This window comes from Hemitrygon akajei, chromosome 7 (genome assembly GCF_048418815.1).
Source record: "Hemitrygon akajei chromosome 7, sHemAka1.3, whole genome shotgun sequence".
Classification (NCBI taxonomy): Eukaryota; Metazoa; Chordata; class Chondrichthyes; order Myliobatiformes; family Dasyatidae; genus Hemitrygon; species Hemitrygon akajei.
The window spans coordinates 69692711-69709310 of record NC_133130.1 but is presented as its reverse complement, the minus strand read 5'-3'; the positions used below and the strand labels follow the sequence as shown (position 1 = coordinate 69709310).

The window sequence follows — 16600 nt, the reverse complement described above, 5'->3', positions numbered from 1 at the left end:
ATCTCTGCTATCATTATTTCATTCCAAGCATTACATATAATAATTTGATAAACATGGCACATTTCAAGAATGTAGCTAGGCCTTCTTTATACAGCACAAACTCTGTACAACGGATAGCCAAAATGAACACACTCTTTTCTCCCTAGAATGCGATAATCTCTATTAAAATACATGGGCTCAGATAATGCACCAGGTTTAAACTGGCAGAGTGCAAGAACAGATACCTCAATGAAAAGCCAAGTGAATCCCTCCTCATCATAGTTGCATGAAATCATGGGAAATACAGGGGAAAACCACAATGGCAAACTCCCAGTGGAGTTTAGCCAGCAAGGGCACAGTGTAAATTTCAGCAACAGTGCACAAAGTCTGAAGCTTGCTGACTCTTAGCAAAATCCAGGTAGTCACCACCATCATCATTAGCTACTTGTCCATGCAATGTTATGCTGATAACTAAATCTGGCTCAGACTCAAGACTAAACTGTCAATTTTAGGATATAGATTACTTGTCCCTAATCATATAAAAGTTAAACAGCCTTATAAAAACCAGAATTCCTTCATTACATGCACATCTAATATTTGCACCTTAACACATCCAGAGTATTTGAATACGTGAATTAGAAGCAGTAGGCCATTCATTTTCTCCAAGACTCTGAGGAAGGGAGGCCCAAAGGCTTACAACCCTCAGAGAAAAAGATCTCTCCTCACTTCATTGTGATGTTAAATGGGTGATGCCTTTTTTAAAACAGTGATTCCTTGTTCAAGATTCTCCCAAGGGGGGAGTATCACTTCTAGATCCATTCTATTCACACCCTCCAGAATCTCATGTTTAATGAACTCCAATCCTAGCCTGTACATTAATGCAATATTTATATAAACATGCCCCCTAATGCTTCCAACATTTCAACTTCCTTCCTTAAATAAAAGACCAATACTCTTCATGGTCTAACCAATGCATTAGATCACTAAAAGATACCGATCTTACTTTTTCATTCAAGTTCTTATGTCTTTTCCTACCTTTGTCTCACCAGAAAATCAGCAGCCACATGCTTGGTGTCATCATCCAAGTCATTTCTACAATTTGCATCCCAGCCCCAGTTTCCATGGCACTCCACTTATTCTACTGTTTCAACCCGAAAAAAAACCTATTACTGCTTTCTCTCCACTTCCTGTTAGCCAAGCAATCTTCTATCCATGCCGAAATATTTCCACTTACTCCATGGACTTTCATTTTCAACGATAATATTTCATGCCATATGGTAAACCAATTACGTTCTCCTTAATTTCTTCAATGAACTCCAATAACTTGGTCAAACATAAGTTTTCTTTCATAAAATCATGCTGTATTTTCCTAATTACCTTAAAATTTTCCAACTGCCCTGCTGTAATATCTGGCCTGTAGTTTTCACCTTTTTTCTCTCTACCTTTTCGGATAAAGGAGTTGTATTTGCTGGTTTCCAATCCAAAGGAACCTTCCACGAATCTAGGGAATTTGGGAAAATTTAAAACCCATCATATATCTCTAACCCAAGGATGAACTCTATCAGGACCTGAAGACATGTCATCCCACAGGTCCAACCACCTCCCTGGTGACTGGAAGTTTCCTCATTTCCTTCCTCACTTCCAGTTCCTAATTTACAAATATTTCTGGGACGCAACCTGAGTTGTCTTCATTGAAGACAGATCAAAATATCTGTTTAATTTAGCTGTGAGCTCCTTGCCTTCCATTAATTTGTCAGCTTTTTAAAAAATATCTAAGTTCTTCCTATATTTTTACGCATTACTCACTAGCTTTTTTATTCTAGTCTTTTAGTTATTCTTTATTGCTTTATATTTTGCCCAGTTGTTTGTCCAGAAATCTTATCTTTGCACAATTATACATTATTTCTTTAAGTTTTATATGCTGTTATTTTTTTTAATTAACCAAGGCTGGTCGGTCTCCTCCCCCCCCCAAACCCACAACTTTTCTTTCTCACAGGAATTTAAGTATTCTGATAGATCCCCGAAAGTATCTGCTACACATCTTGACTAACTAATCCTTTAAGCCAACATGGTGGTTGAGATGGTATTCATTTGAATATCTTTGAGGAATGGTCAGTTTGTAACATATTGACTGATTGATAAGATTTGGGATTGGGTACAGGAGAAGGAAGGTACTTTATTAGTAAACTCCAGCCCAGAAATGGATATTGTGTTGAGAAGTCACAATCAATAGATTCATGTTGTTGAAATAACGTTGAACAGAACATAGAATTTATCACATATTATTGGGGGAAATCCATATGTAGTATGCATTAGAACACACAACTAATCAACATGGAATCATATGACTGTGGACTCTGATCAGTGCACTGTAAATAAAGTAAGAAGGGAAGCCTTTGAAATAAAGTAATTTTAGGTTAAGTAGATTTACAGTTAAATCCTGAAAAAATGATTTAAAAAATATCTTGCAGATCCTCTAAAAGTCAAACTATTAATTTACCTATTTTGGGAACAAATCAGAATGAAGACCTCTTCATCATCCAACACCTAATCTATGTTCCTTATGTACAATGACAACCAATGGGCTTCTTGGAATGTATATACTTAAACTCCCCGAAAATAATTCAGCTTTCTACTTCAATGCACATCAAAACTTGCATATGAAGAGTTTTTCTACTCAGCAAATAAAAACTAAGAGAAAGACGGGTTTTATTTCATTGAGGTGAGCTTGCTTTCATCCAGGAATTAGTGTAACATGTAGTAAAACAAAATCAAGAGAGAATGGCTAGCAATGTGAGACGAAGTAAGTTGCTGGGGGGGGGGGGGGGGGCAGGGGAAAAAATTAGACTGGTGACATTGCTCTGCTGTGAGCTGGCACAGACCCCACGGGTCTAATTGCTTCCTTAGTTGTAGTGAGCAGGACTACCATAGTATTTAACAAATCCTTAACGGTTATATCTTGATTTTTATGACTTTAAAGGTAACACTGAAGACATTGCCAATTTTACCAATACAACTCCTCAAAGAAGATATAGAGTTCCTGAAAGAACTCCAGCCATGTGGTGCTCCAGCCTGTCTGAATTTACTGTATAACAGCATAATCTGGACTGTACACATTATGGGGGCTTTTATAAGTGCTATTTTAAATCAAAAGTTCAAATTAAATAGTAGCTTTGTCAAGACTATTTCATTTTCTGTAAAAAGTGCTGAATCCTTAATGTTTACACACACCATATTCATTAAAATACTTAGATATTCTTCTGTCCTATGTTATCTGCTTTTGACTCCCCATTGTTTACAGTTTTGTCTCTAACTGATGCTACAACCATCCAGAGGTGTTAAACTAATCTGATGGCCACAGAAAGGAATTCCTGTCAGAATATCAGAAGATCAGGAATTTATCCTCAAAATGTATCCCCAGGAGCTCTAGCAGCAGTTGATGTGGGGGAGTGGTGGGGGTTGGGGAAGATGGAAAAGCTACCAGATGGCTGGTAATATCAATGTGGAAGATGTGGGTGGTGGGGAGGGGCGGAGAAGAAGTTGTGGTAAGGAAGACTAAGTCCCACTGTCTTGGAAATATTTTCCCTTTTCAACATTACTGTGACTGTTTCCAACATTCTTTCTAGCAATGTGTTCCAAAGCATTAACAACATACTGAAACTTACTATTTTCAGTAAAGAAAACCAGGCAATCATTACATATATCTTTATATTTGTTATACTGTACTGTGCTACTAGAAAATGCTTGTAAGAAGCTAGGCTGGCTTTGCACAGTAGGTTTCTAATTGGTGAATCAATGATTCATTCATACCTTTAAAAAATCATTTCCTTTTCTTACCTTGTGGCCCATACTGGCCACTTTGGGGGCAATAAGTGCTGCTGGAATTGGTCTGCTGATAAGACCCCATACCAGTGTGCATCTGTCCAACAGGTGATGGGTGCGGAGACATGGGCGGACCGGTTTGCTGAGATCCATATTGAGATACCTGTGCATTTCTCTGGACACTTGGCATGAAACCTACAGAGACAAGGACAAGATATAAGAAGTTTAGACAGATATATAAAAGACAGAATCTAATTATAAAGCTAACACCACCTTGCTGGATACAGCTCTTCTTTAAAATTGGGGTGCCAAATGCTTCTTCAGCTAAATGTCATGGAGTACCATCCACTTTCCTTTCTATCATTTAATTATACTAACAATGCTGTTAATAAGCTGTGTTACAGTCAAGGAGCTGAGAAGATAATAGTACTAGCTAGTTTAGTCAGTGAATATTGTTGTCGTTATGCTCTCTAAAATAACCAGTTTAGAGTTGATTGGTACACATTTGCTTGACTTACACAACAGTACAGGAGTATTTAAATGTGCAGTCAGAAATGTGTTATGAATGTGCACAAGATGCTTGTCAGGGGCCCATTTGCCACACTCCCTTCAAACACACTGGGGACCGATTTCCCATGCTTCATTCATGAGGCCTTGCTTCTTCTGAATGGGTTCATTGGAAAATTTCTCATACTATTTACATTATTGTGTAATATCCTAAAATCAAATAATTAAAATGTGCTGATGTTTTAATACAAAAATCATCCACTAATCTGGGGAAATCTGCCAATTTAGTACCACTAAAGTCCCGAGGATACCAGATTGTCTGAGTTTTATGGTACATACTGTTTGCAAAGCAGAAGCTTGAATTGGTCAAAGTGAATAAAACAGTAACTTTAAATACATAAGGATATAAAAAACACCAGGCTATGAAGAAAACTGCCACAGCTTTGATCTGGAGGTAGTGAATTCGGTACTAAGTACATTTATTATTGAACTATGTATGCAGTATACAACCCCGAGATTAGTTTTCTCACAGACAGCCATGAAAGAAAGAAAGAAAACCATGGAATCTGTACAATAAAAAACATCACACCCCAAAACACAAAACAAAACCAAAATTGCACAAAATGCAAAAAAATACAGAATATAAAACATTAGACCAAAAATGATCAAAACAGTCCAGGCATATTCAGTTCAATCTAACACTGTGTCATTCGTGAACTTTAGGCTGCAGAGCCAACGGTCCAAATTTGCACAAAGTAGTAGCAAAAAAGGGGGAACCAGAAAGCAGAACCATATCATAACATGAACTACACGTGCACAAGCCTCCTCACCATCAAGTTCAAAATGTGATGCTTCAAGATGGAGTCAGGAGTGAGATATGCCAACTACTGGAGTGGTGTCGCAGCAACAACCTTGCGCTCAACATCAGTGAGATGAAAGAACTAATTGTGGACTTCAGGAAGGGTAAGACGAAGAAACACACACCAATCCTCAGAGGGACCAGAAAAGGAGAGAATGAGCAGTTTCAAGTTCCTGGGTGTCAAGATCTCTGAGGACCTAACCTAGTCTCAACATATCGATGTAATTATAAAGAAGGCAAGACAGCAACTATACAGTCAGCCCTCCTTATCCGCGAGGGATTGGTTCTTGGATCCCCCGTGAATACCAAAATTCGCGGATGCTCAAGTCCCTTATTCAACCTGTCTCAATGCGGTGGACCTTAGGACCCAGCGGAACCCAAGACCTTATTTAACCTGTCTCAGTGTGGTGGACATTAGGACCCAGCGGAAGAGATCTGAATCTACAGTGTTTCTGTTTAGTAAAATAATCACGATAACGATTGAAAATAAAGTGGAAATAATAAAGCAATTGGAAAGAGGTGAAACGCCATCGGTCATTGGAAAAGCGTTAGGCTACTTCGGTCAATGATCGGAACAATTTTAAAGGATGAAGTGAGAAAGGCTGTGCCCCGATGAAAGCTACAATTATTACTAAGCAACGCAGTGGTTTAATTATTGGGTTTTGGGATTTTGGGTTTTTGATCCTCCACATCAACCCGGCACGGTAGAGAGCGCACTCAATAGCAATCTGTCACTAGATCAAACTCGGGAACTTCCTGAGCCTGGTGCTGAAACATACGTTCTTAAGTGTTTTATATACCGTACATAGAAAGGTAAAATATATACTATATACGAATGTAAACGTTTGACTAACTGACGCTAAATAATACTGGATGTACCTGTTCTGACTTACTTAGTAAGAGAACTTCCAATTTTTTTCGATCCTGATCCACGATAACCCACACACATCCTCCCGTATACTTTAAATCATCTCTAGATTACTTATAATACCTAATACAATGTAAATGCTATGTAAAATAGTTGTTATACTGCATTGTTTAGAGAATAATGACAAGAAAAAAAGTCCGTACATGCTCGAACAGCAAGTGCAGGAAGAGCACTTCCGGGTTTTCACGATTCGCGGTTGGTTGAATTCGCAGATAAGGAGGGCCGACTGTATTTCATTATGAGTTTGAAGAGATTTGGCATGTCAACAAATACACTCAAAAACTTCTATAGGTGTACCAGGGAGAGCATTCTCTGGTATGGGGGGTGGGGGGGGGGGGGGGGGGGGAGGACTGCACAGGACCGAAAGAAGCTGCAGAGGGTTGTAAATTCAGTTGGCTCCATCTTGGGTACTAGCCTATAAAGTACCCAGGACATCTTCGAGGAGCGGTGTTTCAGAAGGCAGCATCCATTATTAGGGACCTCCAGCACCCAAGGCATGCCCTTTTCTCACTGTCACCATCAGGTAGGAGGTACAGAAGCCTAAAGGCACACACTCAGCGATTCAGGAACAGCTTCTTCCCCTCTGCCATCTGATTCCTAAATGGACATTGAACTCTTGAACACCACCTAACTTTTTAAATATATATTATTTGTATTTTGCACAATTTTTAATCTGTTCAATATACATATACTGTAATTTATTTACTTATTTATTATACATATTTTTATTTTATATTTTTCTCTCTCTTCTTCTATAATATGTATTGCATTGAACTGCTGCTGCGAGGTTAACAAATTTCACGACACATGCCGGTGATAATAAACCTGATTCTGATTCTGGTGGCATCCATCATGAAGGACACTCATCATCCAGGAATTGCCCTCTTCTCAATACACCATTCAGAGAGGAGGTACGGGAGTCTGAAGACACACATTCAAAGTTTTAGGAACAGCTTCTTCCCTCCACGATCAGATTTCTGAATGGTCCATGAACCCATTACACTACCTCAGTACTTTGATCTCTTTTTGCACTACTCTAATTTGTTTTTATAATTCTTATTGTAAATAGTGTGTGTGTGTATCTATATCTATAGATACACACAGAGATAATAAACCATATTGATTCTGAAGAGATATTAAATTGAACAGAATCTCTGCTTTAAAACTCTAAAATTTATGAATTATGTCTACATTTCTGAGGCCTAGATGCTTGGAAAATATGACTGGGTGAGAGAATTCTAAATTCTATTGCATGACCAAGCATGAAAAAAAGAGCGACAAAGATGAAAATTGTTTGAATCTCAACAGAATGTCCTTTACTTCAATTCTATTGTGCTATGCTCAGCCTCACAAATATTCAAATATCATGAGCATGATACAAAAATAATGTCATTTAAGAATAAGAATATGGAAAGCAAATCCTGACACAGTAAATTATTATGAACACATTCCTAGAATTTGAATTTCAAACTCTAAATCAAATTTCTACTTTACATCATAACTTTATATTTGGTGAAGTCAACAAAGATCAGTTTCATATTTTATATTTTGTGAAGTTGACAATGGTCAGTTTCTGATAATTTATTTGAATATTAAATATTTAACAAATATAATTTTCCAAAGTGGTAGTATGTCAAATGTAGATGCTTCATAAAATAAGTTGTAAATCAAGTTGTTGCCAAGAATAAATTAAAGCACATGCTCTAACAATATTACTTAATTTATACAACTAGATTCAAAAACCATACAGTAAGTAAGTTATTGATGTTACTGACCTCTATCCTGTGACATTGGTGATTGGTTCATGGCTGGATGAGAGCTAGTATCTGATTGGCTGTTGGGGGGCTGAGCTGGCATCTGATTTCCTGCATTGTGGAACAGAATTTTTGTTTATCAGCAGAAGACTTAAGTAAAGCTGCAAGTTACTACTTTGAACTTTTTAAGATGCTTCATTGTAGAGCAACCATATTGCAATGTATTTGTTTGGTTTGAAAGAAGAAAGACTTTCTTTCCTGAAAGCACAGTAGCTTATAGAGTTTCAACAGAAATCATGTAATTTTTTTGTAGTTAAAAACAAATTGTCAGTATTTGGCTGGTAGAATCAGAATTCAAATAATACATTGTGGACAAAATAGCAGAAATATGGGCATTTTACAGAAAATTTTCTATAAACTGCAAGTTCAGATGATCTGAAGGCAGTGACAAGGAACAGTTGAGAGTGATAAAAGTGTGATGTGTAAAATAAAGCTTTCCAAAAACAGACATAGGAAATAATTGCTCCACAGACATTTTGTGAAATGTCTCCATTCTTTCTAAGTAAGAATACCTTTGACAACAATTACAGCCTTGATTCTGAGTGGATAGGTTTCTGTCAGCTTTGCATATCTGGACACGGCAATTTTCCCTCTTCTTCTTTACAAAACTGCTCAAGCTCTGTCAGATTGCATGGGGATCATGAGTGAATAGCCCTTTTCAAATCCAGCTACAAATTCTCAATTGGACTGAGGTCTGGACCCTAACCTAGCCACTCCAGGACATTAACTTTGGTGTATTTAAGCCACTCCTGTGTAGTTTTGGCTTTTTGCTTGTGGTCATTGTCTTGCTGGAAAACAAATCTTCTCCCATGTTGCAGTTCTCTTGCAGACTACATCAGGTTTTCCTGCAGGATTTCCCCGTATTTTGCTCTATTCGTTTTACCCTCTATCTTCACAAGCCTTTCAGGGCCTGCTGCAGTGAAGCATCCCCACAGCATGATGCAGCCACCACCATGCTTCACTGTAGGGACGGTGTGTTTTTGATTATGTGCTGTGTTTGGCTTATGCCAAACATAGTGTTTTGCCTGATGGCCAAAAAGCTCAATTTTAGTTTTATCAGACCACGGAACTTTCTTCCAGCTGATTTCAGAGTCTCTGACGTGCCTTAAGGCAAATTCTAGCTGGGATTTCATGTGAGTTTTTTTCCAACAGTGGCTTTCTCTTTGCCATTTTCCCATAAAACTGCGACTGGTGAAGCACCCGGACAACAGTTATTGCATGCACAGACTCTCCCATCTTGGTCACTGAAGCTTGTAACTCCTCCACGGTTGTCATAGATCTCTTGTTGACCTCCCTCAATAGTCTCCTTCTTGCAAGGTCACTCAGATTTTGAGGATGGCCTGCTCTAGGCAGATTTACAGCTGTGCCATATTCTTTCCATTTCTCGATGATTGACTTAACTGTACTCCAAGGGATATTCAGTGACTTGGAAATATTCTTGTATCCATCTCCTGACTTGTGCTTTTCAATAACATTTTCGAGGAGTTGCTTGGAATGTTCTTTTGTCTTCATGGTGTAGTTTTTGCCAGGATACTGACTCACCAGCAGTTGGACCTTCCAGATACAGGTGTATTTTTACTACAATTAATTGAAATACCTTGACTGCACATGATGCTCTCCAACTACTTATGTGACTTCTAAATTCAATTAACTGCATGAGTGATGATTTGGTGTGTCATATTAAGGGGGGGATGGGGACGACAAATACTTATGCAATCAATTATTTTGTGTTTTATATTTATAATTAATTTAGATAATTTTGTAGAGATCTGTTTTCACTTTGACACGAAAGAGGTTTTTTTCTGTTTATCAGTGTCAAAAAAGCCAAATTAAATCCACAGCGATTCAGTGTTATAAATCATGAAAACTTCTGGGGTGGGGTGGGGGGGTGGGGAAGGAATGCTTTTTATAGGCACAGTATATCACAAACAGCACATAAAACAAAATATTACCACAAATAATTTAATAAAATATAATTCACAGTGCATGTGGCAGCACAGGTATACAGTAAACAGCTTGCTGTCCTAGCGATGAGACCTTAGTGGTGGCAAAGTATTCATTAGCCTCACAGCCTAAGGGAAGAAGCTGTTATCCAGTCGAGCAGTCCCAGCCCTGATGCTCTGCAACTCTTTCCTGACAGTCGTGTGTCAAAGAGATTGTGGGATGGGTCATAGGAATCCTTCAACAATGCCTTGGGCCCTTTGCATACAACGCTCCTAGCAAATGCCACAAATGGGGGGAAGAGACCCTGATAATCCTTAGTGATTCTTACTATCCTCAGTAGGGTCTTGCGATCCGATGCCTTGCAGCTACACAATGATGTAACCAAACAGGCACTCCCTCTGGTGTTCCTGTACAAAGTTGTTAGAACGGGCATGGGGCGAATTTTGCACCTCAATTGCCTCTGAAAGTGTGGATACCATTGTGCTTTCTTGACTAATGAGGAGGTTCTGTGGGTCCAGGTTAGATCGCCTGTTTTGTGGTCATCAAGGAACTTTGTGCTCTTCACTCTTTTGACAGCAGAGCCTTTGAAAAAGTAGTTGACCTGCACCTTCCTGAAGTCCAGCTCTTAGAAGATGTAGGAATGGAATCAGGCCATTTGGCCCATTGAGTCAGCTCTGTTATTTGATCTTTCAACCCCATTCTATTACCTTCTCCCCAAAAACTTTGATGCCTTACTAATAAAGAACTGATCAACTTCTGCTTTAAATATCCCAATGACTTGGCCTCTACAACTGTCTGTGGTAATGAATTCCACAATATTCTCTAGCTAAAGAAATTTCTGCTCTTCTCATTTCTAAAGAGACATCCTTCTATTCAGAGGCTGTGCCCTAGACATTCCATTCCTCATCCACTCCATATTGGCCTTTCAATATTTGGTAGGTTTCAATGAGATACCTCCTTATCCTTCTAAACTCCAGTGAGTACAGGCCCAGAGAACATCAAATGCTGCTCCATGTTAATACTTGCATTCTTGGGATCATCCTCATGAACCTTCTATGGACCCTCTCCAATGCCAGCAAATTCTTTTAGATACAGAGCCCAACTTTGCTCACAGTACTTCTGTGATCAGACTATTGCCTTATAAAGCCTCCTTATTACATCCTTGTGTTTAAATTATAGTCCTCTTAAAATGAATGCTGACATTGCATTTGTCTTCCTTACTACTAACTCAACCTGCAAGTTTGCACCTTTGATTTCTGAATTAATTCCTCATTTGGAAAATATTCCTTCTACCAAAGTGCATGACCCTACCCTTCCAATCTTTGCCCATTCTCCTAATTTGTCAAAGTCTTTCTACAGGCTCCTCACTTGCTCAACACTACCTTCCCCTCCACCTATCTTTGTATTATCTACAAACTTGGCCACAAAGCCATCGATTCCATCATCCAAATCATTAATAAATAATGTGTAAAATTACAGACCCAACACTGAGCACTGCAGAATATCACTAGTCACTGGCAGCCAACCAGAAGTCGTCCCCTTTATTTCCACTCTTTGCCTTCTGCCAGCCAATCTTCTGTCCATGCTAGTATCTTTCTTGTAATACTATAGGCTTTTAACTAGTTCAGCAGCCTCAGGTGCGGCATCTTGTCAAAGACCTTCTGATAATCCAAGTAAACAGCATCCAGTGACTTCTGTTTATCCTGCCTGTCATTCCCTCAAAGAATTCCAACAGATTTCTCAGGTAAGATCTCCCCTTAAGGAAACCATAGGACTTCAGCCTTTTTTATCATGTGAATTCAAGTACCCCAAAATGTCATCCTTAATAGTGAACTCCAACATATTGCCCACCACTGAAGTCAGGCTAACTAGTCTATAATTTTAACATTAACACTGCTGTCAATAATTGACCTGGCCTTGGTATAAAACATAGTAACACAACAAATAGCAAAGATAATTACAATATACTGGACTAATGAAACAGACTTGTAACACATGAAATTTAATGTAGAAAGTGGTTAGTTTTAGAGGAAAAATGAAGAAATTGAATAAATATACATAAATCATGGTAAATTTTAAGGAGTAGTAGAGAAAAAATGTCATTCACAACTCTTTGAAGATGGAAAGACAAGAGAATTTATATAAAAGCCTTATGTATCTATGGCTATATAAACAAAAGGTAAACAGTGCAAACTAAGTTATGTTCTAAAACACTAAGTGGGTATAATCAAGAGTTTTACATTGAAATCTGCAAAGGATCTCAAGGTCATAGTGACATTACAGACAAAATCTATAAAACAGCATCACTGATGACAGACCAGATAAAAGAGAAAATAGAACACATTTCTTTTAGAACAGGGAAGGTTAAGAGAAGAGAATTAAAAGGGACAGACATATTGAAGAAATTTTACAGAATGAATAAAGACAAGCTATTTTTGCCTTGCAAATTTGATTGGATACCAGAAGATGAGTTTAGTATAAATTGCAAGAAAATTAGAAATGACATGAAAAATTAAAATGAACAAGGAAAATACATGCAGCTGGCCAAGAAGAAAAACAAAATATTAACTGTTTTTCTCAATAAAGATGCTGCCAGACCCAAGTATTTCCACTGTTTCCTGTTTTTATAACAGATTTCCAGCTTCAGCTTTTTATTTTTCAACTTCTGAGAAAATAATGTATCAAGCAGCAGTCTGTTGCTTGAGATGCACTGCCTGAAAGCATAATGTAAGCAAATTTTCAAGAGGGGTTTGGATAACTACTTGAAAGAGAAGCATTTGTTTGGATATGGGGAAAGAATAAGGGAGTGGAATTTAATGCACAACTTTTGCACAGAACAAGATGACCTGTAAATGTCTTCCTCGCATGATATAGCCCTTGACAAGCATCTTCTCTTCATTGTATGCAACCCCTCGGAATCCTCCACACTGGCATTATGAATGATGAGATGACTCAATACGGCCACATGGGAACCACATAGTCCTACATGAAAGGGACCCATTGAGGGAATGGTGCATATGCAGCTGGTGAGGTGGCACACATCTCTCATGGCTAGCATGTGTTTCTGCATGTTCCCAACAATACCATTTTGAATCTCCTTCTCAGTTTGAGTGCTCATAGGTCCTGGGGATGTTGCTCTTCTTCAGGGAAGCTTTGAGCTCATTCTTTGATCTTCTTCTCTATATATTTGGCAATCTTCTCCATTGGAAGAGTATAACCTGATAGATGTCGTTCCGCATCCTGTTATGTGGCTCTACCATCATGCAACATGACATCATTTCAGAACAGATTTAGCAGCCTGAATATCTGTAAGGCACTGAGGCTACGTCCATACTAGACCGGATAATTTTGAAAACACTGGTTTTGCATAAAAATGATACACGTCCACACCAAGCGTTTTTGAAAATACCTCTGTCCACATTAAAATGGGTATTTGGGCAAATCTCCTCCTACTGGGCATGCGCAGGACACATCTACAGAAAACAAGCGACATGCTTGGTGTCGAATCTCGCAGTGAAAGTGTGCGTTTGTGCAGTTACAGATGAGAAAAACTTAAAGGGAAATTGCCAAATGATGGACAGCTGATGGCTCTCATGCAGGAGGACTTAAAACTAAAAAAACCAAATACTGGAGTGTATGGAGGCAACCGACAGGGAGTTTACCGATAGTATGACCTGGCTGACGACGAACATTGAAAAACTGACTAACTCTGTTGCATTCATAAAGCACCTTGTTAAATGTATAAAATATGTCTGCATCAGTGTTATCTTGTATTTCCATACAATGTTACATTAGGCTGTTACACATCTATTGTCAGAGAAGTACTTGCATAAATAGGTAAACCACCTTCATACAAGCAAGGACAGAAAACAGGGCAAAGTGAGTATACTTATTTATTCAGTAAGTTATGGGTCAAAGTATTTGGTGAGTACATTTCTAACTCTTCTGGCTTCAGTCTCATTGCCGTCTGTTCTGAAATTGTTAGGTTGTGTGGGAGTTGTGCTCATGAAAACAATGAAATGCCGCGCTGTCACCACTATCTCTTCTGGCATGTAATGACAGCGTTTCTAGAAATTTCCGGTTACCCCGTCCACACTACTCTTACCCAAGCGGTGTTTTCAAATTTACACACTCTGGAGGACGTTTTAGGAAAGCTCCGTTTTCAGGGAGGAAAACGCTGTTTCAGTGTGGATGAAGGGTCAAAACGAAGAGGAAAAGCTTCGGTTACGGATTTATCCAGTCTAGTTTGGACATAGCCTGAGTCAAAACATTTGTTGCAGAATTCTATTCCAATTCGTAATTTCATAGCCAGAGACGTTCCTTACAACCAATTTCATCAAGTCAGTGGCTTAACAAGGACCACAGAAATACATTGCAAGAGCAGCAATTGATTCAGACTGTATCAAAAGCATGAGAAATAGTAGCTCATTATACGTGCTGCTCCTTCACTAATAGCAGTGCTCATGGGTTTTTCATCAATGGACATAATTCTACTGACTTTAGTTAACATTTTCAAAATTTTGTGATTTTAGGCTGAGAGGATTAAGTTTCCAATGTCAATCATAGAAGTTAACAGCTCGTAAGACTTCAGTATCTTCTTTGTTTAGGATTGTGTCTCTTTTTTTCTTAAGAGAGGTCAGCATAACAGTGAATTGTAGGTCAATGAACTGAATATCATGGCTGAAATATGTTTTGTGAGTTTCCAACTTCAAGTGAGAACTCCAAAACAGATTAGAGGCTACCAAACAGTTATAAGAAAGACCCAGGTATTTTTTTTATTTTGGTGCATACAAAGCATTACAGGACTGTTTTGAAATAACTGACTAGAACATGCTCAGGAAGGCGTCTACTATGACCATCACATTAATGTCAATGAATATGTGAGATCTGTGACTGCATTGCAGATGACACTGTTATGAAACTCATCTGTGTGACAGCAAATCAGCAGCCATGGCTGAAGCAGAAATCTGGATGCCGTCGTCAGATGAGGATGATAAGACAGCTCTCAGGTCACCAAGAGTTACACCTTCCCATGGAATGAGGTGGGCAAAACAGGATTATTCATTGAGGATATATGCCCAAGTCTGTAACACCACAGACATGAAGCACATGTGGCAGGGCATTCAGGCCATAACAGACTGCTAGTCCACAGTGATGTTTCTCTTCCTGATAGGCTAAATTTGGTTTGATACACGGAACGATGTGCCCATGAGGAAGGCCCCCCCTTCCTCCCCAAGAAGGCAGGCACTCTCTCTGGCCACAGCTGATGTGAGGGAGACACTAGCCAGGGTCAACTCATGTAAAGCTGCAGGTCATAATAACTAGTTGGGTGCTAAGGAACTACTCAGCTCAGTTAACTGAAATTCTAAAACACATCTTCAACATCTCACTGTCCCCTCAGGCTTCGAGGTGCCATCATCCCCCCATTGCCCGAGGCAACAGTAACCAGCCTCAACAACAGTGGCACTGACCTCAACAACAATGAAGTGCTTTGAGTGGCTGGTTATGGACCACGTTAAATCCCATCTTCCTGCTACATTGGATTCTTTCCAGTTAGCTTATCACTCTAAGCAGTCCGCTGATGATTACATAGTCTCTGCACTCCACTCAGTCCTGATCCACCTACAAAACGGTGCTTCAAATGCCTGGATGCTATTTATTAAATTCAGCTCGCACTTAATAGGATTATCCCTCAGAAGATGGCAGTTAAACTGCCCTCTTTGGGTTTCAACACCTTCCTCTACACTGGATGATGAACTTCTTGCCGGAAAGGCCACAGTCAATCCCTGTTAGCAAAAACATCTCTAGATCTATCATGCTGAGCAGTGGCTCTCCCCAGGGCTGCGTGTTCAGCCCACACATGACTGCCGTGCTAGATCCAGTTCAAATCGATTCATCAAGTTTGCTGCTGACACAACTGTGGTTGGACTCATTAACAACGATAACGGCACGACATAGAGAGAGAAGTGGAACATTGGATAGAATGGTGTGAGCACAACAACTTGAGTCTCAATCTGGACAAGACCAAATAGATGATTGTGGACTTCAAGAGGTGCAGGTTGGCCACTTTTCCTTACTACACATGCATGGCTCCTCTGTGGAGAGAGTTAGGAGCACCACGGTTCTGGGAATGCAGATGATGGATGATCTCACTTGGTACATCAACACCTCTTTGGTTTAGGAAGCACAGCAGCATCTCCACTTTCAGAGGAGATTGCGACCAGTGAGGCTAACATCATCTCCATTTTAAACAGATTTTACAGGAGCACCATCAACAGTGCCCTGAACCGCTGCATCACTGTCTACTAGGGGATCAGCTACACTGGACCAGGTGTTATGTAATGAACTGGAGGTGATTAGGGAGCTTAAGGTAAAGGAACCCTTAGGAGTCAGTGATCACAATATAATGATTGAGTTCAACTTGAAATGTGATAGGGAGAACATGAGATGAAGAGCCCTTGAAAGTGAGTCCACAGGTTGTGTGAACAGTTCAGTGATGGGGTATGTGACGTGAGTGAAGTGGAAACCTTGGGACCAACTTCAGTAATTTGCAAAGGAATTAAGGACTGAGTCAGAGAAAGGTGTATGTAAGCTGTATAAAGGTACATAATATGAATGTACATCAATATTGAGTATTTTACATTTTTTAGCCATTTCACAAACTTCTTATGTAATACTACTTTTGTATTATTCTTAAATTATCTTATTTGTTCAAATTTAATGACCTCTTCAAACAAGTAGTGAAGT

General features: G+C 39.1%; 1 protein-coding gene across 6 annotated transcripts in view; it reads right to left on the bottom strand.

Moving 5' to 3' along the window:
- arid1b (AT-rich interactive domain 1B) overlaps positions 1–16600 on the bottom strand; it is a 417666-nt gene that overhangs the window by 115271 nt on the left and 285795 nt on the right. For all 6 annotated transcript variants that reach the window (XM_073051134.1, XM_073051137.1, XM_073051136.1 and 3 more), the window contains exons 6-7: positions 7871–7960; positions 3817–3996 (exon numbers count right to left, since the gene is read on the bottom strand). In XM_073051134.1, the coding sequence (XP_072907235.1) occupies positions 3817–3996; positions 7871–7960 (270 nt within the window). The remainder of the gene's footprint in view (positions 1–3816; positions 3997–7870; positions 7961–16600) is intronic.